The sequence below is a fragment of the Pseudophryne corroboree genome, chromosome 3 (assembly GCF_028390025.1).
Source record: "Pseudophryne corroboree isolate aPseCor3 chromosome 3, aPseCor3.hap2, whole genome shotgun sequence".
Lineage (NCBI taxonomy): Eukaryota > Metazoa > Chordata > Amphibia > Anura > Myobatrachidae > Pseudophryne > Pseudophryne corroboree.
Window position 1 is genome coordinate 498,373,354 of NC_086446.1, and position 23,856 is coordinate 498,397,209.

Sequence of the window (23,856 nt, forward strand, 5' to 3'; positions counted from 1 at the left end):
AGGGGGTCATTCCGAGTTGTTCGCTCGCTAGCTGCTTTTAGCAGCATTGCACACGCTAAGCCGCCGCCCTCTGGGAGTGTATCTTAGCTTAGCAGAATTGCGAACGAAAAATTAGCAGAATTGCGAATAGAAATTTCTTAGCAGTTTCTGAGTAGCTCCAGACCTACTCACAAGACTGCGATCAGCTCAGGCCGTTTCGTTCCTGGTTTGACGTCACACACACGCCCAGCGTTTGGCCAGCCACTCCCCCGTTTCTCTAGACACTCCCGCGTTTTTGCCTGACACGCCTGCGTTTTTCCGCACACTCCCTGAAAATGGTCAGTTTCCGCCCAGAAACACCCACTTCCTGTCAATCACACTCCGATCACTTCAACGATGAAAAGTCTTCGTTTGGACGTGAGTAAATCTACTACGTTTTTCTGCTAAAATACTTAGCGCATGCGCATTTTTGCCTTAATCGCTCCGTTGCGAAAATCGGCAACGAGCGATCAACTCGGAATGACCCCCTTAGTGCGGGAAGCCGCATGCCATTACAGGGGGTGGGGCTTCTTCTCAGAGCGGATCCAGCACTCACCAGCGCCATTTACTCCCTGCAGATCAACAGAGACGCTGATTGGGAGTACTGCCCTCCACATAACTCCACAAGTACTCTATTCCATGTACTCAGGACTGCAATATGCTTTCTCAGCCTTCCGAATCCGAACCTGCATGGGTGGATTCTTTAAGGGGAATGATATCCCAGATTTCTAGCAGGATGTCACATAATGAGAAAGAGACGCAGTTTTTGAGGAAATCTGTGGCGGGTTTGCAATATTCGACCCCCACTACTTGTCAGGGCCCGGTATGGGAGTCCCCTTTGACCTCCCCCCTGCCGCCAGGCCTGCAAGAGGGCTTTCTTCACAGCCTATACCTCCTTCTAATAGGAAACAGTGGGGCGCCAGAACCAATGTCATCTGAAAATGGAGTAGGTTCCGATAGGTAAACTCCAAAATCTCTGTTTTCAGCTTGTTGAATATTAGCCAGCCTCATTGGGCCACTGAAAGAATGGGTCTGTGATACTCCTTTCAGACATAAGAGCCTGGAAATACACAGGTACGACCCTGGTAAATCAGCACAGGAATTTCCCAGGTCTCAGTCTGAGTCCCGCATTCACACTACACTAAAATATGGTAAATTCCCAGGTTGGATGCGTTCACACTGAACCTGGGTCTGCCCTGGAATTTTGCGTTTATTTAAAGGGCACGCTTTTATGTATATTATTCAGCCTTTGATATTTAGTAATGGCAAGTTTCTGGTCTTATTTCCTATTTAAATACATGTTGGTTTAATACTGTGCTACTTACTAGGTAATTATCATTTTTTTTTTATCTTACTAAGGTGCTCCCACTCACATTCCCCCTCCCACACCAGTTATCTGCCAGTATTAGCGAAATTCCTCAGGTTCAGATCTGCCCATGTGTGTAATCTTCCTGTAAGTATACAGCATTTACCCTGTCTGCTGTGTAATAGTCTAAGCGGGTAATTCAGATCTGATCGCTGGGCTACGTTTTTTGCTGCCTTGCAATCAGATAGTCGCCGCCTACAGGGGGAGGGGAAAAGCGCTATGCAAGTGTGCGATCGCTTCTTTAGCAGAGCTGTACAAAAATCAGTTTGTGCAGCCTCTGCGCAGCCCAGGACTTACTTATCATGTGCGATGGAATCCTGCTGATCGGGGCCGGAGCTGACGTCAGACACCCTCCCTCAAACGCCTGATCCCACCTGTGTTTTTCCGGACACTCCTGGAAAACAGTCAGTTGCCACCCACAAATGGCCTCTTCCGGTCAATCTCCTTGCGAACGCCCGTGCAAATAATATTTTCGCACCATCCCGTCTCTAAGCACCAATGCCTGTCGCTGTTGTGCGACGCACCAGCGCGTAGTGGTGCATACACATGCGCAGTTCAGATCTGATCGCCCGCTGTGCGAAAACGCACAGTAGCGATCAGACCTTAATTACCCCCTAAATGTAGCTGGGTTATGTTACCTGAACAGCCAATCAGATACTTTTCTTCCAACCCAGGTCTAAAAACCTAGGTTGGATGCATTCACACTAGAGGCATCAGGGGTCGTACTGGAAAAAACCCTGGTAGGGAGCAGGAACGTAAAAACCTGGGTCGAGACACGTTCACGGGTAAACACCCAGGTTTTTGCTGTATGGGGGTGATTCAGACCTGATCAGTAGGCTGCTAACTTTGCTGTCCTGCGATCAGACAGTCGCCGCCCAAGGGGGAGTGTAAATTCGCCGTGCAAGTGTGCGATCGCATGTGTACGCCGAGCTGCAAAAATCCAGTGTGTGCAGTCTGTGTGCAGCCCAGGACTACTCCTCCAGTGTGATGAGAACGGGCTGATCAGGGCCGGAGCTGACATCACACACCCTCCGTGAAAACGCTTGGGAACGCCTGCGTTTTTCCAGACACTCCCAGTAAACGGTCAGTTACCACCCACAATCAGCCTCTTCTTGTCAATCACCTTGCGTGCGCCTGTGCGAATGAAATGTGATGATGAAGAGGCCCCTTAGACCCCCACATTTATAAATATTCAGAATAATATCATTTGGGACAAATCCCCAAGAATCATACAATCCCTGTAGCATGACATAATAAGAACCCAGGAACTGACCAAAGGAATTGACAATCTAGTAATATATGGTCTAGCTCTGCCATAACAACAGAAAAAAAATAACATAAAAAATATATATATTAAATGAGACTGTACATGTTCGTGGTTTACTGCTAGGAATGTACAATGATCTGCAGTGATATCTGGCTGTGCATTATAAAGACTGAACACGGAAGGTGTAGGCAGACAATGTAACACTCACCTACTTCTCACTACACTGTTATGCAATAATGGGAACAGAACGTGGTGGGAGTGTCTCCCAATTAATGCAAATTAGGCAGGTAGCAGCGCTCAGGTAACAGTCAGGGCTCAGATCTGTAGTGAGCAGGTGGATGGCCGCGGCCGGTGGACCCCTCTTACCAAGGAGACATGTCTCAGCCCAGGAGGCTGCTTGGCCGCTGCCCGGTGCTGTTTTTGCTAGCGGTGTGTTTCGATGTCCTGGGGCTCAGCCTGATCCTGACGGGGATCTTCGCCACCGTACAGCTGGACGGCCGGAGCTTTGGGGACTTCATCATCTACGGGGGCGGCATCCTCCTCTTCTTCAGCCTTCTCTTGTGGCTGGGCTGGTACTCCTTCAACCTGGAGGTCTCCATGGAGGAGCTGGTGAGAGACATCCCTGCGCCCCCCAAACGAGGCAACCTGGTGCAGCTGGCCAGAAAGTTCTCCGAGAGGTTCTCAAAGAGAGAGCGAAGGAAAGGGGCGACCAAGGGCTCCTCGGCTCCTCACAGCCTGCCCAAGCAGCCTCTACCTCTCACCCCTTCTGTGTTCATCAGTAACCTTGGGCTCAGCAGCCCGCTGCAACCGCCGGGATTCCCGCAGACACCATGGGAGCTGAGCAGTGTTAGTAGTCTGTTTGGGCACATGGAGACAGTGGGAGTGCAAGTGGTGGTGGACAGACTGGTGTAACTGGCTACGCTGTCAGGTAAGACTCGCAGTCAGGTCCCATATATAGTAATATAAATAGGTCATTTTTGCAACCCCAAGAACACCAGTGACTGCAGAATTCTAAAGTACAACACACACACACACACACACACACACACTTTTTATCATACAGTAGACGGCAATTAACATGTTCGTTCCCACTTAAATTATTTATTTCTATGACAAGCTGTTCAGTCATTATAGTAATATCATTCCCCAAATGTGGATGATGCATTAGCTCAAATAATTGCAGGATTCACTTTCCAGTGTGTGTGTGTGTGACTACAAGTTCCAGCATGTCCTGCAGGCCAGAGGCATAGCATACCAGAGACATTGTGTGTTTTTTATTTGTTTTAACATTGCCGGTCTGCTCAAACGATACCCAACTTCCCATCCCAGGAAATGGCAACACTTTGTGGAATGTTGTTAGTGCAGGAAGTAATTGGTGTGTCTATTCTTGTCTTAAAAAAGGAACCTATTTATTTTGAAGTGGGTGCTCCGTTTTATGGGGTTTTTTTTTTTTTTTTTTTTTCTCTTTCAGTATGTCTCCCTCAATATTATGAACAAAATACTTTGTGCTAGAAACCATATATTTGTCTACATCTGCTGCTTTCTTGACATAAGCATAGACACATATTGCTCATATATAGCAATGCAACAGCCAGGGGTGTATCTACCTATTGGCCAGGATGGCACTCGCCAGGGGCGCCAGGCAAGGAGGGGGCGCCGCCTGGCTGTGCCACCCGCGGCCAAAGGATAGAAAAGCAGTACTGTCAGACTGTGCCTGGTGAGAGTCTGTTACTGCTGGAGCGGCGCTGGTGTCCGGCAGCACCGCACTTGTAATCAGACTCAAAATAAACTACAGCTCCCAGCAGCCCTTGTTGCTGGGAGCTCCTGGCAGCAAGGGCTGCTGGGAACTGTAGTTTATTGTGAGTCTGATTACAAGTGCGGTGCTGCCGGACACTACTCTGATCACTAGTGCAGTGCGGTGCTGACGGACACCGGCGCCGCACCGGCAGTAACAGACTCTCACCAGGTACACAGCAATTGTTATATAGCACAGTGCTATAGATCTATTTGTTGTTGAAGATAATAAAAAAAGTGTCAATGTTTGGGAGAAGGGACTGTAGTACCTGGAAATCTACACGATTTTCATGCATGTTAGATGTAAGTAGTAAGTAAGTGAAAACTTTAACTTGTTGAGTGTAATAAAGAAAATACATATCTTACCTATTTCAAGGCCATGTTCAAGGAAACGTGTATCAGTTAATTGTATAATTGATCATTTTATCTTGGAAGTGATGGCACCCTGATGTTTTTTCTAACAGGAAGTACTTCTACCATCCAACTAATGGTGTTTGGTTAATGGATGGGTCCATTTGAGGCTCATCTCACTGCAGCTCATTAGCATTTCATTCAGGATGCAGTCAAGATGCTGGCGTTTGGCATCCCGGCGATTGGAAAGCTGACGCCAGCATCCCGAAACTGCTCGGAATGCTGATGCTGGCATCCCAACATAGATAGCGATGCAGAATGGCAAAATCCGGATTGAGTTGATGCCAAAGTCTGTACTGGCAAGGCACGTGGGAGGGTTAGGGTTAGGCTGCGAGGGCGGGAGGGCTAGGGTTAGGCTGCAGGGAGGGAGATTAGGAAGGGTGGGTTAGAGTTAGGCACCACTGAAGAAGCTTTTGGGGAAGGGGGGGAGGTTACGGTCAGGCTGTGGGGAAGGTGGGTTAGGGGGAGGGATGGTGTAACGTGAATACGAGACACTACTGTGCGGTGTAATGTGAATGAGGGACACTACTGTGTGGCATAATTTGAATTGGAAGTATTATTGTGTCCATGCCCTTCCCCCACAAGACCATGCCCCATTTCCAATACTCGCACCTTATTCCAAATGTGTGTGTGTGGGGGGGGGGGGGGGGCGCCATCCCCTTACTTTGCCAGGGGCGCTCGGACCCCTAGATACACCCCTGGCAACAGCCACTAATGGCCTAAAGATGTATTGTTTTCTTGTTTGTTTTAAGGAAATCATTGATAGAGCAGAATTTCATTTTTACTTTACTCCAGTGGTTCACAAACGCGGTCCTCAAGGTACCCCAACAGTCCAAGCTTTAAGAATATCCATGTTTTAGGCACAGGTGGTTTAATTATGCCTCAGTTTGATTATAACAGGGATATCCATAAAATCTGAACTGTTGGGCTGCCTTGAGGACTGCATTTGGCAGCCACTGCTTTAGTTTCTCTGCACAGAGAACACTTAATTTATTATGTTTGCCTTTTAACATGGGCGAAAGCTATCGTTTGGGTTGCTTCTTTTGGCCTAATTGACGCTTGCCCCGCTAGTGGTAAGATTTCTAACGGTTTTACCAAACCATAACTTTGGGTTATAGAGTATTTTTCAAACTGGATACGGTCTGAAGATCGACGGTGTCTAGGTCGACCACTATAGGTCAACAGTCACTAGGTCGATATGTTTTCAAGGTCGACAGTGTCTCTAGGTCGACAGGTCAAAAGATTGACATGAGTTTTTCACTTTTTTTTTTTTTTTTTCTTCTTTTTTTTTACTTTTTCATACTTAACGATCCACGCGGACCACGATTGGGAATAGTAACCTGTGCCAAGCACAGCGAGGCACCTTGCCCGAAGCATAGCGAAGCGAGCCATGCGAGGGGACACGGTGCACTAATTGGGCTTCCCGGTCACTGAAGAAAATGACACCAAAAAAACATGAAAAACTCATGTCGACCTGTAGTGGTCATCGACCTCTAGTGGTATAGTGGTCGTCGACCTCTAGTGGTATAGTGGTCGTCAACCTAGACACTGTCGATCTAGTGATCCACACCCCTTTCAAACGTGTAAGTTTTAAGCTAGTTTCACTCTTTAAAAAGATTTTCTTTTTAAATGGTATTTAAAAACACAATCAGCAAAACCTGCTGAATGTGCATGTAGATTAGATGTGACATCTGCACTTTAATCAGGTCAGGTTGAACTACTTCTAGGAATATTACATAAGATCCTTTCAAGGATATAAAAAGAACATATGAATAGAACACAATATGATCCCCTCCCTGCCCATAGTAACCTAATTCTGCATTGCTACAGCTTTTTTCCAGATCAAACTGATCTTCCTAATCAATTCATAAAAAATGTTTTTGTATTTCGCTATTAATTACTAGAAAATACATAGCTTTTAGTATAATGTTTACGATCCTGCTCTGCTTTTTGTTTCCTATTAATTTTGGGGCACTCTAGCTGCTGTTCTCAATACAGAGGAAATTTTAGCCTGTGAGTAACAGCCCCAAAAATAGCACCATACTGAAGACCCTAGAATTCTATGAACTAAGCCCTGGAGTGAGATAAAGTGGACAGAAATAAAGTTCCAGCCAATCGGCTATTAACTGCTATGTCACCGGCTGTGTGAAAAATGACAGGAGCTGGTTGGTTGGTACTTTATCTCTCTTCACTTTATCTCTCTCCAAGGCTTAGAGCCTAATTCAGACCGGATCGCGGCAGCGATCGCAGTCTGAAGCCTTTTACAGAGTGCGCATGCGCACCCCGGGAGCCCAGTGAAATGCTAAAAGCATCTCAGGGCTGCGATCGCCTCTACCTGATTGACAGGCAAGGCGGTCACGGGGCGGGAGGGGGCGTGCCAATGGCATTAGAACGCCATTGGTGGGGCGCAGTCTGTACAATGCAGGCGTGTCTGGAGAATTGCGGGGGCAGGCCGCGGCAGCTGCGTGACATCACACGCAGCTGCTGCAACCCAGGTTGCGGGGAGAAACATTTGAATTAGCCCCAGAGTACTTTACATTTGCCTATACAAAACAACCTTAACAAGGGACATTAGTGAAATGCTTGGGTAAACGGGAAAGTCTTGAGTCTATTTTTGAAGGATTGTAGAGTGGATGCTTCTCGAACTGTGCGGGGAAGCGAGTACAAAGAGTCAGAGCCACAAAGCTGAAAGCTCGACCCCCAAATAAATTCTGGGAGATTCTAGGTACTGTTAATAGTCGTCCATCAACAGATAGCAGTAATCAAGCAGGACAGGAAGGGATTAGAAGCTGCTTCAAGTACCTTCGGCCCTTCCATGTAGGGCTTTGAAACTCAGCCAATCTCCATCTTACAGGCAGCCATTGGAGGGAGTAGAGAATGGATGTTATGTGGCTGGAACAGGTTTGGTTGGTTAACAGCCTGCCAGCTGTTGAAGCAGTTTGTGTAAGAAAACAAAATGTTACCTGTCATAGACGTGCCGCATGTCTGATCCATTATGGGGTTTATTCATGAAGCAGTGAAAAGTGTGGAGAAGTTGCCAATGGCAACCAATCATCATTGAAGTAACATTTATAATTTGCATATTGTACGGAGCAGCTGATTGGTTGCTATAGACTATTTCTCCACAGGCTCACTTCTCCACTCTTTTCACTGCTTCATGTATAGACACCTAAGGTTCCGATTGGCTATAATGGTTTCATGTGGCATTATTGGGGAGCAAGTGTCAGTGGCTTTCCCACTTAAACTTTCTGTTCAAAACGTCAGAGGTAGGAAGTGTGTGGAGTAGGACAGTAATACCCCTTTCAGACATCCTCCAAAATCCCAGGTGTTTACACATGTCTGAAAGGCCCCAACCTGGGAACACATTCCCGGGTTGCTGACCCTGCAATGACCAGGGTTTTTCCCGGGACTTAAGTCCCGGGTAAACAACCCGGTTTAGTTCTTAAAGGCGGGACCAGGGAATTTGCTCCCAAGTCGCACCTGATTGGCGTGTGTACTTGTGGAAGGGGCTGGTCTGTCTGGAGGGAGCCGGAGTGAAGAGGGGCGTGCGCCGGCTGCTGTAGTCCATGTTACTGTGAGTAGTTGAAGCAGCCAGCGCAGCCTAAAAACAGAGAGGCGGCCTGTTGTGGTGTGTGTGTGTGTGAGTTTGGCATGTGTGTGTATATCACATGTATGTGTGTGATTGAGTGTGACGTGTATGTGTAAGACATGTACGTGTGTGTGTGACATGAGTAGCCTGGTCTGCCCTGGTTGTCAGGGCAGACCAGGCTTGTGACTGAAAGGGGTCGACCCGGGAATTTCCCAGGTCTCGGGTGTAGTGTGAAAAACTCGGGACTGAGCAGGGAAATTCCCTGGACGTATGTCTGAAAGGGGTATTAGAGCAATTGGGGATCCCAGGTAACCCAGCATCCACAGTACCATTTTGTTTTTCTTATTAACGAAAAAGTTATGTTTTAGATTTGAGTGCGTCTATATTTATGTAATGGGTTTTTGTTTTGTGTTTTTGGTTTGTTTTTTTATTTTGTGGTGGTACGGAGTACTTGCACCTTTTTCACCTCTTGGAAACAAGAAGTTCTTCTGTCATTGTTATTATATACTGTAACACTCCCTGGAACCTGTATCACCAGACAAGTACATTCCAGCTACTTAATAGATCGGGGGAGATGTATCAAGCTTTGGAGAGTGGTTGCTTTGTCATTTATCTAGCAGTCTTTGGGGCGAATTGAAATGTTGTTGCACCCCTGATCTCCTGTCTAAAGTGACGGGAGATTGTGGGGCAATATTCAAATTCCCCCACTGATCACGCCCATTACACTGAGGTTTAGGCGAGCAAAGCACATAAACTCGACTAAAGTAATGGGCGTGAGCGGGAAAGGCCCAAATGGGCCTCTTTTCATGCATTTCATCGCGTAAAGGTGGTAATGAGCTGAAATGATCTTGTCGCACCCATTGGCAGCATCATTAAATAGCTGCTGGCAGGCGCGATCGTGGGTGGGAAGGTGGTGAGACATTTGAATTCGTCCCTTTGAAATGACAGGAACTGATTGGTTGGTATGGCTAACTTCTCCACTTCATCACTTTCCACTACTTAATGCTTCTCCCACCAAAGGAGACATTAACCTGGCCCAGGAGCATTTTAACAGAGGAGGGGGCCCTTGTGCAGGCTCTGGGTGAGCCCTCTCCTGTCCACGGCACAGTAGACTCTGGCATTGTTCCAGTCTGCTGTGCATGCGTAAGTCTCCGGAAACATGGCGACCACCATGTTCCTGAGACTAATAATTATTATGCACAGCGGCCATTTTGCCTGTGATTATTATTTATTTTTTGTCGCGATTGCAGCACCGTTGCGCAGGGCTGCCATCAGAAATGATAGGGCCCAGGCAGGGGTGGATCCAGAGCAAAATGACAGGGGGGGCACCATGATAGTGGAAGTCGGGGGGGTTCTTTTGCTCATGCTCCTGGGTGTGGCTCATAACATGGGTTGTGGCCTCACAGGGAATGGCATGCCGACGAGCCACTCTGCACTGCTAGTTGCCACTGTATGGTGCAATCAGGGTAAGGAAGCATGTGTTTGGATTTGTGTATGCAAATAATGCAGGATGTGGGATACAATGAGTGATATAGAGTGGGGAGCGGGAGGTGGCACAGAGGTTTACAGTCAGATAGAATAGCGGGGTCACTGACTGTGGAAAAGGCATTATGCAGTGGTTTGGACAGTGATAGGAGGAATAAAGTCAGTGTTTTTCTATATTTAACTTTAAATGCCTTTGAGACATCCATGAGCAGATGCAGTGGTGGAACTAGTGAGCGGTGGGCCCAGGTGCGACAAAATGCTTTGGGCCCCTCCACCATCCCATCCAAGTTCTGGTGAGGGGGACCTGCTCGGGGCCAGGGAAATAGATACCTAGCAACAGTGCCGTAACAAGACATTTTAGTGCTGTGTGCAAGAAACAGCATCGCCCCCCCCTTCTATGTAAAACAGGAGCAGTGCGCGTCGTAGGCGCGCGCAAGGAATATAGAGGCGTGGACACAAAATAATACCAATTCACAGTAGTCTCAATTATTCAAATTACGCCGCATAGTAGCACCACTACACCAGGTAGAGCCCCTTTTACACATTACGGCAGACAGCGTCCCCTTTTTACACATAACGGCAGACAGCGTCCCCTTTTTACACATAACGGCAGACAGCGTCCCCTTTTTACACATAACGGCAGACAGCGTCCCCTTTTTACACATAACGGCAGACAGCGTCCCCTTTTTACACATAACGGCAGACAGCGTCCCCTTTTTACACATAACGGCAGACAGCGTCCCCTTTTTACACATAACGGCAGACAGCGTCCCCTTTTTACACATAACGGCAGACAGCGTCCCCTTTTTACACATAACGGCAGACAGCGTCCCCTTTTTACACATAACGGCAGACAGCGTCCCCTTTTTACACATAACGGCAGACAGCGTCCCCTTTTTACACATAACGGCAGACAGCGTCCCCTTTTTACACATAACGGCAGACAGCGTCCCCCTTTTTACACATAACGGCAGACAGCGTCCCCCTTTTCCCACATAACGGCCGACAGCGTCCCCCTTTTCCCACATAACGGCCGACAGCGTCCCCCTTTTCCCACATAACGGCCGACAGCGTCCCCCTTTTCCCACATAACGGCCGACAGCGTCCCCCTTTTCCCACATAACGGCCGACAGCGTCCCCCTTTTTTCCCACATAACGGCCGACAGCGTCCCCCTTTTTTCCCACATAACGGCCGACAGCGTCCCCCTTTTTTCCCACATAACGGCCGACAGCGTCCCCCTTTTTTCCCACATAACGGCCGACAGCGTCCCCCTTTTTTCCCACATAACGGCCGACAGCGTCCCCCTTTTTTCCCACATAACGGCCGACAGCGTCCCCCTTTTTTCCCACATAACGGCCGACAGCGTCATGTAATGAGTCGGTTTGACTCATTACATGCCGCTCTGGATTTGGGCCCCTGGACAGTGGCGGGCCCCAGTGCAAGGCACTGCTTGCACTGGTGGTAGTTCCGCCACTGAGCAGATGACTGAATGACAGTTTAAGACAATGCCTAATAAAGATTTATTAAGCTCGGTGAAGTGATAAAGTGGAAGGTGATAAAGTACCAGCCAGTCAGCTCCTAACTTAACTTCTATGTCACAGGCTGGTTTTGAAAAATGACAGTTAGGAGCTGAGTGGCTGGTGCTTTATCACCTTCCACTTTATCATTTTATCATGCTTAATAAATCTGCACCTGAGCTCTCTGACAGAATCGCTGTATGAAAATCTGAACAGGGAACGTTTTGGGGACACTAAAAATATAAACACTAAAAAATGAAGCATAATCCCTCTGTATTTTGTCAGTATTTCCCGCAACCTCTGTCCCCTTGCAAGTGATACCAATCTTACTTACAGTGGTCAGCATGGGGAGCCGTTGGTGAAGATGCCTGCTCTGGCTCCCTGGTCAACTGGGGTCTCTAGAAGGGCAAGAGCGCACCAGAGCATTGGAGGAGTTCGGGGAGTCTGAGCTGCTCAGCACCCAGCCAGCGTGACAGGGAATGCTGGAGACGAGAGCTTAACCCTGTCACTGTGCCGAGTACCGGCAGCGGCGGGACCCGGCAGCGGCAGCATCAGTCCGGGCTGAAGGGAGCTAGAAGGAGTGCCCTTAAATCACGACCCGTCCCCCCCCCCTCCCGCGCGCGGCCAGCCCTGTTGCTATGCGGCCGGAATGTAATGAGTATAAAGGCTTCAAAAATTATCCTAAACGACAGGGGGGGCACGTGCCTGGGTGCCCCCCCCCCCCCCCCCCTGAATCCGCCACTGGGCCCAGGACTGAGAAATAAGACGCGTGTGTTCTTACTATAGAGCCGGTCGTGAGTCAATCGGAGCTCACAGACCGGCAGCCAATCAGGAGCTGCCACTTGACAGCTCCTGATTGGCCGCTGGTCTGAGAGCTCTTGCTCACGGCTGGCTCTGTAATAAGAATACCACTGGCACCACGGCTCTGTTCTTCCATGCCGTGACTTCCTGCCGGTGCGCAGGCAGGCAGCTGGCCTGGCCCCCGATCCTGACTGCAACCACCAGGGCCCCATCTCAGTCCGGGGCTGGTGTCCCCACCATCCCCCCTTGATGGCGGTCCTGCCGATTCGGGACTCCAGAAAGGTAAGTAATTAAACATGAGTGGTGTTTACAGTATTGTCTAATGACTAATTGGTTGTTAATGAGTCTCCTTAATTACAATTGGGATAACCACTTTCAATATATTAATTAGTTTGTTTGATCCTGCTGGTGAATAAATGGACAGCAATCGTTGGGGCAGATGTATTAACCTGGATAAGGCATAAGGAAGTGATAAACCAGTGATAAGTGCAAGGTGATAAATGCACCAGCCAGTCAGCGTCTGTCAATTTGCATATTGGAGTTTATTGGCTGATGCGTTTTATCACCTTGCACTTAGCACTTGTTTATCACTTCCTTATGCCTTGTGAACATACCTCCCAACTGTCCCGATTTTGGCAGGGCAGTCCCGTATTTCACAGTTTGTCCCGCTGTCCCACTTGCGGGTCACAGTCCTGATGTGGTGGTGGGGGTGGGAAGGGGGACAGTTGGGAGATTCCGCCTCTCTGTCACTGGCTGCTCTGAGCGGAGCAGCAGTGAATAGATTCTGTGCGCATACATGCGGCGTCAATTCCCCGGCAGAGAGGGACAGGGGGCATGGCCAGCAGCTCACTGAGGTGTCTATTCATGAAGAAGTGAAAAGGGTGGGGAATTATACATAGCGGATTGGTTTGACATGGGCAACTTCTCCACTGGCTCACTTCTCCACTCTTTTTTTTTCTTTGCTTCATGAATAGGCCCCTGAGTGCTGAAAACGGGGGCGTGGCTTGCAAACACAGCACTTGCCGTGAGGTCACTCCCACTAATTTCGGGTGCACTCTGGAGCACGAATATGTCACTCTTCGAAGCACTAAGTTGGGAGGTATGATAGTGAAAGGTCCTTTTATCAAATGTAAAGCACTGACTAGCTACCGTGCACTTACTGTATTGTCCTGATCTTCCGATTATCAGCTAATCGGACCGTTTACTGCATAGTGTATAGCAGCGACCAATGAGCAGTAGTCGGGGCATGAAAAATCTTCCAACACACTTGACTGATCCGATCATTGGTCGGCCACATCTGGCAATGTAAGTGCTGCTACGCCCAACTGCTGCACATTTCCCCTGTTCCTTCACAGGGGAGGAACAGGGAAATGGTTTTTGTCCCCAGGGGAGGGAGAGCGGGTATCAGGTTGTCCGATAAAATGTGTATCAGACATTGTGTCTGACAATGTACACCCAGCATGAGCCAGCCAGTGGCTTCTTATTGGTTACCCACATACTGTATGCTGGGTGCTATAGCATCCCAAGGCTCACCGGAGCATGCCCAATTGACCTGTAATACAATGAGCCCATAGATGTGTAAGGACTTCTGCAAGCAGTGGACTACATCCACTCTAAATTCATCTTTTCTTCCTAATGCATTGCCCTCATGGTTTCTGTTTTAGAAAAAAAAAAAAAAATACATTCACGTACTAGTCATTCAGATGGTTATGGTTACATCTCTCAACCACTTGATACACTTAACCACTTAACTGGCATGGTCAGATCACATGCGACTGCGCCACCCCACTGTGTCCCTCAGTTTTTGACGAGGAGATCCATTCGGCAAATGTGCATAATATAAAATGTAACTATTTAAAAAAAAATACTTTTTAAACTATATTGAGTAATTAAAAAAAACAACAACAATCTTATGAACGGTTTTGAAGGGACAAATTGTCAGTTAAGTGGTAAAGAAATGTGTAATTTTGTAATATATTGCATCCAACTCTACAGCTTATCCTCAGTAAGTAACTTAAAACCTGGTCCACTTGTTTATTATTTAATTTCTCACCTTGACTACTCACTGTAACCGCCTCACTGGCTTTTCCCTCTCCTTTTTACTGTTCAAACCATCCTGGTTGCTACAGCTAGTCTAATCTTCTCCAGACACTCCTCATCTGCTGCTCTACTCTGTAAATCCATTCACTGGACCACCTTTCCCTCTCAAATTCAAGATGCTCACCATTGCATACCAAGCCCTCATTAGCGCTTCCCCTGCATATATCTCTGACCACCTCATGAGATAGAGAGCAGCTCAACCACTCCACTTCTTCCATACTGCTCCCCATCTCTGGAATTCCTTATTTCACCCTTTCAGACGCTGCCCCAACCTAAACTACTTCAAATGCTTCCTGAAAACTCATGAAGACACCCCCTCAAACACTTATGTCTACTTCCTTCATCCACCGAGACCCCATAAACCCCATTAGCTCCTTTCTCACATTATCCCCTATCTAGAATGTAAGCTCTTACATGTAAGACCATCTCCACTCAGAGCCGTAAGGTGGGCAGTGCTGCCGGTTCCAACGCACAGTGCGGAGTACACTGGGGGTGGCACCCTCACCGCCAGTGCTGGCCAGCGTGTGCTTTAGACAGTCCAGCCATGCAGGCTGTATAGCTGCTTTGAGCATCTTAAGGACACTTGGAGCAGTGCAGTAGTTACCCAGAGATGGCCTACCCACCCTGATAGGTGCAGACTTATCACTGTATGCACTCAGGGGGGAGGGAACACAGATACTGTGCTGTCTCTACCCTATGTCTCATGTCTGTCCAATCTCAATCTACCTAGTCCTTGTTATATCTTTTATGCTCATTTTATGCTGTTTATGTACTCATAAAATTAGTACCTGCATCTATACTAGTTGCAGTTGATTGCATATAAATCAGTCTTGCGTAGTCATGTATGTGCTATCATTATGTTCTTGTATCTGTTGTGTGTGCTCATTGCATTTGTGTAAGGTGTAGCTGTATAATTTGTTTGCCACTACAGAATCCATGACAGAATATATAAAATAATGAATTTGGTGATGGAGCAGATTAATGGGCACTACACATTTAAAGATCCGTAGCCGAGCTGCCTGACGGCGGATACGGCCGACCCGGGTGTGGGGGGAGTGAAGTTTCTTCACTCCCCCCGTCACCTGGCTCCATTGAAGTGCAGGCAAATATGAACAAGATCGTCCATAATGGCCTGCATGCACAGCCGATAGGGAACCAGCGATGAACGAGCGCGGGGCCGCGCATCGTTCATCGCTGGTGACTCCACACTCAAAGATATGAATGTTATCTCGTTCATTAATGAACGAGATCATTCATATCTTTGAGGATTATAGGCCAGTGTGTAGGGCCTATAAAAGTCTAATCTGTTGTCATAATAGTCATGTTAAATTATATTATTATTAAATGGGTAATGTTAAATGGTAACATTTCCATCCTATGAATGTACTCCATTATCTACAGCTCTGTTTCATATACTGCCCCCATACTTCAGCATCTCCACTTTAAAAAAAAAAAAAAAAAACCCTCACACCTTAGTAAATATACCCCTATGGTTGGCAAAAGATGTGCATTCCTGTGTTGCAGACTGCTGCTTGTTTTGCAACTAGTGAAAACAAAATTTCTGACTGCAATTATGCGGAAATGTGGACAGCTGGAAATACACACAGCTAGCTCTTTAATCGCATGTAGTTTTCATGGCCTTTGACATCTAATCAACATACTTGCCAGTTATTACCATTTTAAATCTTGCTGGCTGACAAACTCAATTTGCCTGCTAATAGTATGTAAAACGAGCTTAATGATGGTAACCTGCCACACTATGTATTCTTGAACTGTCCTGTTAGTACTAGTTGTTTTGACCTATAATTAGTAATCAATGTCAGCTCTATCTCTAAGTACTACTATAGTGAATTATTTCTCTCCATTGCTTTGAATGGAAACTGTATACAGTATTATCACTTTAGTTTGTGATTGTCCCTGCAGTATATTGTTATAGGTTATTCTTAACATACTAGTAGAAGAGTAACCTAGAGAAGTATGTGTTTAAACTAAGAAGTGACTCAAGTTATATCTATTGACCATTAAAAATCTAAATATGGAATAGGGTAGGTAAAGGGGACGGGATCCTGTCTGAAGATCGACAGTGTCTAGGTCGACAATGTTTAGGTCGACCACTATAGGTCAACAGGTCAAAAGTTTGACATGAGTTAAATGAGTTTCAATTTTTTTTCTTTTTTTGAACTTTTTCATTTTTAACGATCCACGTGGACTACGATTGGAACGGTAACCTGTGCGGAGCGCTGCAGTAGCGGAGAGAGGCACCTTGCCCGAAGCATGGCGAGCGGACACGGTGCACTAATTGGGCTTCCCGGTCACTGTACGGCGAAAACGACACTCAAAAAACATAAACTCATGTCGACCTAGAACATGTTGACCTTCAAACCCTGTCGACCTATAGTGGTCGACCTAAACACTGTCGATCTAATGATCCACACCCACAGGGGACACAGTATATTGAAAGTGAGGACCTCAACACAGCTGTGGCTTGTGTGTTATTGACAGCACGGTCAGAGGCACATAAATATGCTAGACTGCTTAAGTTACTTGTGCGCTCGCCACAGGTTTTAGTCCCACTCTATGGGGGTCGTGGACACCCACGAGTGGGAATAGCCCCAGTTTGTCGGCATGCTGACTGTCGGGCATTTGATCGCTCGGGATCCCGGCGTCTGCATGGTGATTGCGGGATCCCGAGCGGAAGTCACGTGACCGCATCCTGTGGATATGGCTAGTATTGCTGCAAGACAATAAAGGGGCAGGTGTTATGGTGCCTTTTGCAGTTTCAGTGACAAGCTTTTAAGGTTTCATCGGCAAATGGTGTTTAAGGTGATGTCTGCACAGAATTCCAAGGGTTAAACATCAACAAAGGGCAGCAGAGAGTGGAAGCTCAATCTCCAGGAGTTTATTAATTTATAGCACAAGTCAGACTCAACTGACTGAACTTCTGCCACTAGCAGCCAATTTCGTAATAAATGGTCAGACAAGAGCAAAGAGACAACTTTCATCCCAGTCAACTACCAAGTACTATATGGGAGTATAGCAGCCGCTGCTTGCCATAACATTAAAAGGCGCTCCTATTCGGACTACACCTGACACTCGTCATCTCATTCGCTGCTTCATGTGATTTTTTATTAATTCAAGAGCACTGTCTCCCACCTTACAATGAGCAATAAATTGGATTTTCACACATTATCATTCTTCACCGGTATATACCAGTGATGTGCGGTAGGGTGAGGCAAAGCCTTTCCTTTCATACTAACGTATATGCCAGAGTTTTGGCTATATAATCTAAGAAAAATACAAAGAATATATTAGAAATATCTTATTTGCATTATTCTAATCATTTTTATAGCAAAACTCTGGAGTATAAAGTTTATGGCAGGTGATGCAGTGCCTCCCATGCCTAACGTGCACATCCCTGATCAAAACTCACCAAATTTCCAGCATTATATACAGTACTGCTGCACCTGTGTATAATACCCACATGAACCCTTGGTTCATATATTGTTTGTAAATCTGGCTCTGGTACTAGTCAGTGCCTCCTGAGCCATTTACCCATACTTGCCTACTTTTGAAAAAGCATTTCAGGGAGATTGTGAGAGTAACACCTATCAGCGCGGACGTATACTGCTACATCTGAGAGGTGTGTCATGATTGATGTCTTGCATCCAAGTGTAAATGAGCCCCAAAGTCAGTAAGATCTACTTGTTGAAGAAAAGATACTGATATTTTGCAGGATTTGTTTGTATATTTTGATTTGCAAGAGGTTCATATACTGTAAGTGGCCATGATAAGCCTTATTTAAAATGCATGTAGCCATAGGGATCATTGTGCCTTATAACCAATACAGGGAAATGGCCCTGATGAGCCCAATTGAATGTGCAGTATGTATCTCTGATTTCTCCCCCCCCCCCCCCCCCCAAGAGTGTAACTGCTAAACAATGGGGGAAATGTGCAATCAGGGAGATTGCTGGTCTATTCAGGGAGTCGGGGAGATTGCTTCTATTTCAGGGAGTCTCCTGCAGTATGTGGGAGGGTTGGCAACTAGGCATTTACCCAGGGCTTAAAGTGGTCCTAGAGAGGATGGGGAACTCATCTCCCCCACGACCCCTCCCGCTTAGCGCACGCCGAAAAAGGGGTGTGTCCTTACAAGGGAGGGGTGTGGCCACACAAGTACCCTCAATTCAAAATAATGCCTCACAGTAGCACAATTTTATTCACATTGCCCGCCCCACATACTACTGCCCTTTACACACACAATGCCCACAATAGCAGAGCCACTTACACGCACAATGCCCAAAGCAGTACCCCCCCCCCTCCTAATTTTAGATTCGATTCAAAATATTGCAGTATGTTGAACAACCTTTGCTCACCTCTCTTATGTCTTCTATGTGCCTTTTCTACTTTCTTGTTTCCTTTGTCTGTCACTCTCCTCATGTGTCCATATCTTCATCCTAGGTATCCATTACTCCATATATGCTGTCCTTTGTGTCTGATCATCTGAATCTTTCTCTCCCCTTTCTCTACACCTCTCATTCCCTGTGCCTCACTCCCCCATCTCACTCCCTGTTCCTCTCACTCCCTCCCCATCTCACCCCCTGCACCTCTCACTCCCTCCCCATCTCACCCCCTGCACCTCACTCCCCCATCTCACTCCCTCCCCATCTAACTCCCTCCCCATCTCACCCCCTGCACCTCTCACTCCCTGCTCCTCCCACTCCATCTCACCCCCTGTTCTTTTACAACCCCCCTTCCACCATAGCTCACCCTCTGCTCCTCCCACTCCATCTCACCCCCTGCTTTTTTACAACCCCTCTCCCTCCATCTCACCCCTTGCGTCGGGTCACGGCTGCAGCATAGTAAAGCTGTCAGCGGGCGCCAGACAGGACTTGTGGATTGGCTGCTATTTAAAAGAAGGGGCCACCACTTTGAAACTGTCGCCGGCTGCGCACAAATTACGGTACGCGAGCCGCCAACCAATGAGAAGCTGCCACTTGGCAGCTTCTCATTGGCTGGTGGTCCGTGAGCTGTGATTGGCTCACATCACATTTTGAAATAGCCGCCCCTTCTTTTTTCGTTGGCAATGCAGCCGGTCCGCGAGCTGGGATTGGCTTGCGGCCGCTGCCAACTTTAGATGGCTGCTGGGACCTGATGCTTAGTGAGCCGGGCGGAGGCGGAACTGGTTCCGCCTGCAATTAGAGGTGACAGAACGCAGTTCCGGCCCACTTGAACCACTGCATTTACCTAATCACACGTCCCTGGTATAGACTCACATAAACCTAACACATACCAAAGGTGGAGTGCTGGCTACAGCCTTTTTTACCTATGTACATATTTTACCAGCCGCTACTGGAAACCCAGTCCAGTACTTCAGAGAGCTGATCGAGAATTGTACCAATTTCAACAGACTGAATAGAAAACTTACATAACGTGAAACTAGAGGAAAAAAAGTATGCTTGTGGTTGCATACAATAGCACCTTGATACCAGGTATAACACAAAGTTTTATTGGATACCTCTGTGCTAGTACTAAGTGAATATTGGAATAGAGAATAACACACTCATTGTAGCAAATGGGAAAAGGAGGAAGCTTTAGTAGAAGTATTTTTAATATTGATTATATGTGCACATATGGAGATATGTGCACATATAATTTTTCGGACCATAAGACGCACCTGACCATAAGACGCACCTAGTTTTTAGAGGAGGAAAACAGGAAAAAAAAATATTCTGAACCAAATAGATTCTGTTACATTGTCTTATATAGCGCAGCAAATTCCTTTGTGCTTTACAATTGTAAACAGAGATAAAACAAATTGGGTAACAACAGACAGACTTGGAGGTAAGAGGGCCCTGCTGCAAGCTTACAATCTATACTGTAGACACAGACATCAGCTTTACAGGCTCTGAGAAAGGAAGAGGTGAGGGGGGGACTCACTTTATTGCCTGTCACAGCCTGTCAGTTTACGCTGCCCAAAGCACTCTACTCTGAGGAAGGAATCGGAGGAGGTGAGGGGAGGGAGCGGAGGAGTCACGTGATGCCGGCACTCTCAGATGACGGGCTCTGAGATGACGGCAAAGCAGCAGCAGCAGACAGGACCCGCCGCTACCCGCACCCGATAACTGCTGCCTCTCCCACCCAGTGCGCTCCTACCCAGCGCATTGAGAGCGCTCCATAAGGTCTTTATTGCTCTATTCGGACCATAAGACACATGTACTTTTCCCCCCACATTTTTGGGGAGAAAAAGTGCGTCTTATGGTCCGAAAAATACGGTATTTATATAAATTATATGTACTTAGTATATGTTGTGTGTGTGGATTATTATGGTAATATTCAAACGTGTTATGCTAAAGCTATCTTATACACACTAGGTCAGAGGTTCTCACTCGCGGTCCTCAAGGCACCCCAACAGTCCAGGTTTTAGGTAAATCCAAATTTACTGAGGTGGACTGTTGGGGTGCCTTGAGGACCGCATTTGAGAACCTTTGCACTAGGTATTTGACCACAATATGGTACATAATGGCCATTCAAATAGAATGCTGTGTCCACCAGACAGACCATTTACTATGATTTTGGGCACGTTTTCTAACGTCTGCAACTTTTGTTTCCAGTGTGTTTTTTTTTTTTTTTTTTTTGTATGTGTGTATATGTATGTATGTATGTATGTATGTATGTATATAATATATGTCTTAAAAAGAACCCAATACATAATTTTGATGTTGCATATTAATCACTGAATCTGTTTTGTGCTTAGGGCTTGAAGACGTGATACATGGGTACATTTCTGGAGGTTATCGTATTACTTGACAAAATCATCGCTGCAACAGCTGTTACCCTGTTGACTTAAATCTTCGCTTCAATTCTCTTACCTCAGCTGTGACTCCAACTATTGTTTTATCAGGTGTATACAAACAAAAGTTAAACTTTATTTTTTATTTTATTTTTTACTTTTAATTCACTGTACAGATACTATTTATTTGGTTAAGCACTGGATATTTTATTATAGTGTTAATGGAGGATTGAATCCTCCTTACTCCCATCCTCCCTGGCAATGAGAATTTTTTTTCTTAAATTATTATTTCTCTTATTGTAGTCAACGTTTTAACTCCAATGGAGCATTCTACAATCAACAGTGGACGCCAGGTTTTTTTTTTTGTTTTTGTTTTTTTGTTTTTTGGGGGGGGATCTTTTCATACATGATATATATTGATGTCTTATTTTGAAACAAACTTGTGCTTATTGGGGCCGTTTTGTTTGTAACTTTACTTTTTTTTCGTAATACAAAAAGGGGTTTTCCTGTGTTTTAGGAAATGAGGCCATCAAACGCAAATATTATTTCAAGAAGTCAACTTTTCCTGATGGAGATCTTTTTTTCCTTTTTCTTTTTGTTCTTTTTTTTTTGTTCTTTTTTTTTTCTTTCAGGGGTTTTTTTTTCCTCACGCTCAAATTGCAATAAATATTGATAAATATACCAAGAATTCTCGCTTCTTAGTCATAGACCGTTTATTTTTATTTTTTTAAGGATAACTTTATATTAAGAAGTGTTGTTGTGTTTTTTTTTTTTTGTTTCGTTTCTTTCTTAGTGTTATATTATGTAATAACAAAAATAGGATTACTGAGACCCAGATTTAATGAGAATAGAACGCTTACTATACAGGGTTTACTAACCTTTTAAATAAGAAAAGTGGAAAATGTTGTCCATGACAACCAGAAATATTTTCGGCTATCATTTTAGTCTGGTTGCTTTGGGCAGTACCTCCACTTGGCCACTTGTGCTCTTTAGTGGGTTTAATAAACATTACAGTGTTTAGTGTTGATATGTGGAGTGTGCATTTGACTTTACCGAGCTGGCTGCTGGTTTGGTCTTCTGCATGCATGACACCATCTTGTCACTCTGGAAGAGCACTACAGTGACATATGGACGCCGGAATCCCGACCGCCAGCATACCAACAGCTTTTCTCCCTCTTGGGGGGTCCACGAACCCCTGGAGGGAGAATAGACCGTGCCCGCACCGTGGTGAGTGCAGCGAGCCCGCAAAGGTCTCATTTGTGCTCACCCAGCTGTCGGTATGCCGGCGCAGGTATGCTGGCCACCGGGAGCCCTACCGCCGGCATAACATACTACACCCATGGACGTGTACCATAGACCGTGTGATATCCCTAGATACTTGCTACTGAAACATACTGCTACTGCTTGTGTATGCACCACTACCCACATACATCACTGCTGTGCTCTGTATCTTCTGCTCAAGCTCCGCTCCCTCCATATATTGAGTATATGTAACTGTGAGTACGGCTGTACAAACGTACTACTGCTCAATAAACCATACTGCTGGTAAAGTCCTGGGCTGTTGGGTGCGTTTGGTAGATCCACTGGTGTATACTAGTTAGTCTGCTTATTATCATTGCCAAATACCATACCTCCCAACCTTCCCAATTTAGCAGAACCGTCCCTTTTTTTTAGCACTGTCGCATCATCCCACCAGCACGCCGCAGTGTCCGCAGGAGGAGGTTTGGAGACTCCTTCCTAGAGCAGCGGTGAATATGAGCTATGTGCTTGGCATCTATAGTCACAACAGTGGGGCTGGGGGCATGGCTAGCTGCTTATGGAGCACTGGGCATGCCCCCACCATAAGGCTATGCCCTAGAGCCCTGTGGCCATGCCCCCTTGTTGCGCTCGCCACAGGTTATACTCACACTCTGTGGGTGTCGTGGACACCCACGAGTGGGAATAGTCCCTGTCAGTCGCCATTTCCTCTGGGTGGGATTCCGGTGGCGGGATATCCCTCTGGGCAGGATAACCGCATCCCGTGCGAACATGCTTCTGCTGAAGCAATACAGCTGCAAACCCTCCATCTGTCCCTTTTTTTTTTTTATGGTCTGTACCGATTTTTGGCTCTCCAAACTTCCATTGAAACTATAGGAAAAGGGGCATAGCCATGACCCCTTTACCTGTGACCACGCCCCCTTTTCGAATTTATACCGATTTTTATATGTATAATGGAGGATGTGCATCTGCAAGCAGGGATGGACTGGTGCTGTCTAATAGTTTTGTCATTGTACTATGCACATGCAAGAAAAGGGGGTTGGTCATGGCACATGGGGGCATGTTGTGAGTCACTGGGCCTAGCCTCATGGCATTCCCCCATGTCTCTATATGCTGGGTGGTCGAGCAGAGCACCATGAGGCAGAGCTGCTCAGCCAGCCCGTTTATGTGAGCTGGGCAGCCAAGCAAGAGTGCTTGGCCAGCTTGGTTTCTGCGTGGCTGAACTGGCCAATCAGGCCAACAGCCCTTCTGGTATTTGTCAGAAGTACCAGATGGGAAGTCTAGCCGTGTCCGCAAGTGTACAACATTTCTGGAGACATGAAGAGAACAATGCCAAGAAAAACATTGCAAATGCTTGACCAGTAGGCGGCAAAAAAGACTCCTTACCCATAAGCATCAAAAATCATGCTGTTACTAGAATTGTGCAACACTTACACAAGCATGCAACAGAGACCACATGGAGG

General features: G+C 46.5%; 1 protein-coding gene across 1 annotated transcript; it reads left to right on the forward strand.

Moving 5' to 3' along the window:
- Positions 1 to 2,894: 2,894 nt before the first annotated feature.
- Positions 2,895 to 21,792, forward strand: LOC135057946 (transmembrane protein 238-like). Its single transcript, XM_063963643.1, has 2 exons — positions 2,895 to 3,579; positions 21,101 to 21,792. Exon 1 carries the CDS (start codon positions 3,027 to 3,029, stop codon positions 3,561 to 3,563), a length of 537 nt encoding a protein of 178 aa, XP_063819713.1. The 5' UTR covers positions 2,895 to 3,026; the 3' UTR covers positions 3,564 to 3,579; positions 21,101 to 21,792.
- Positions 21,793 to 23,856: the final 2,064 nt, after the last annotated feature.

Excerpts from the sequence above, each read along its gene's own strand:
- LOC135057946 (XM_063963643.1), top strand. The coding sequence starts at position 3,027 with ATGTCTCAGCCCAGGAGGCTGCTTGGCCGCTGCCCGGTGCTGTTTTTG.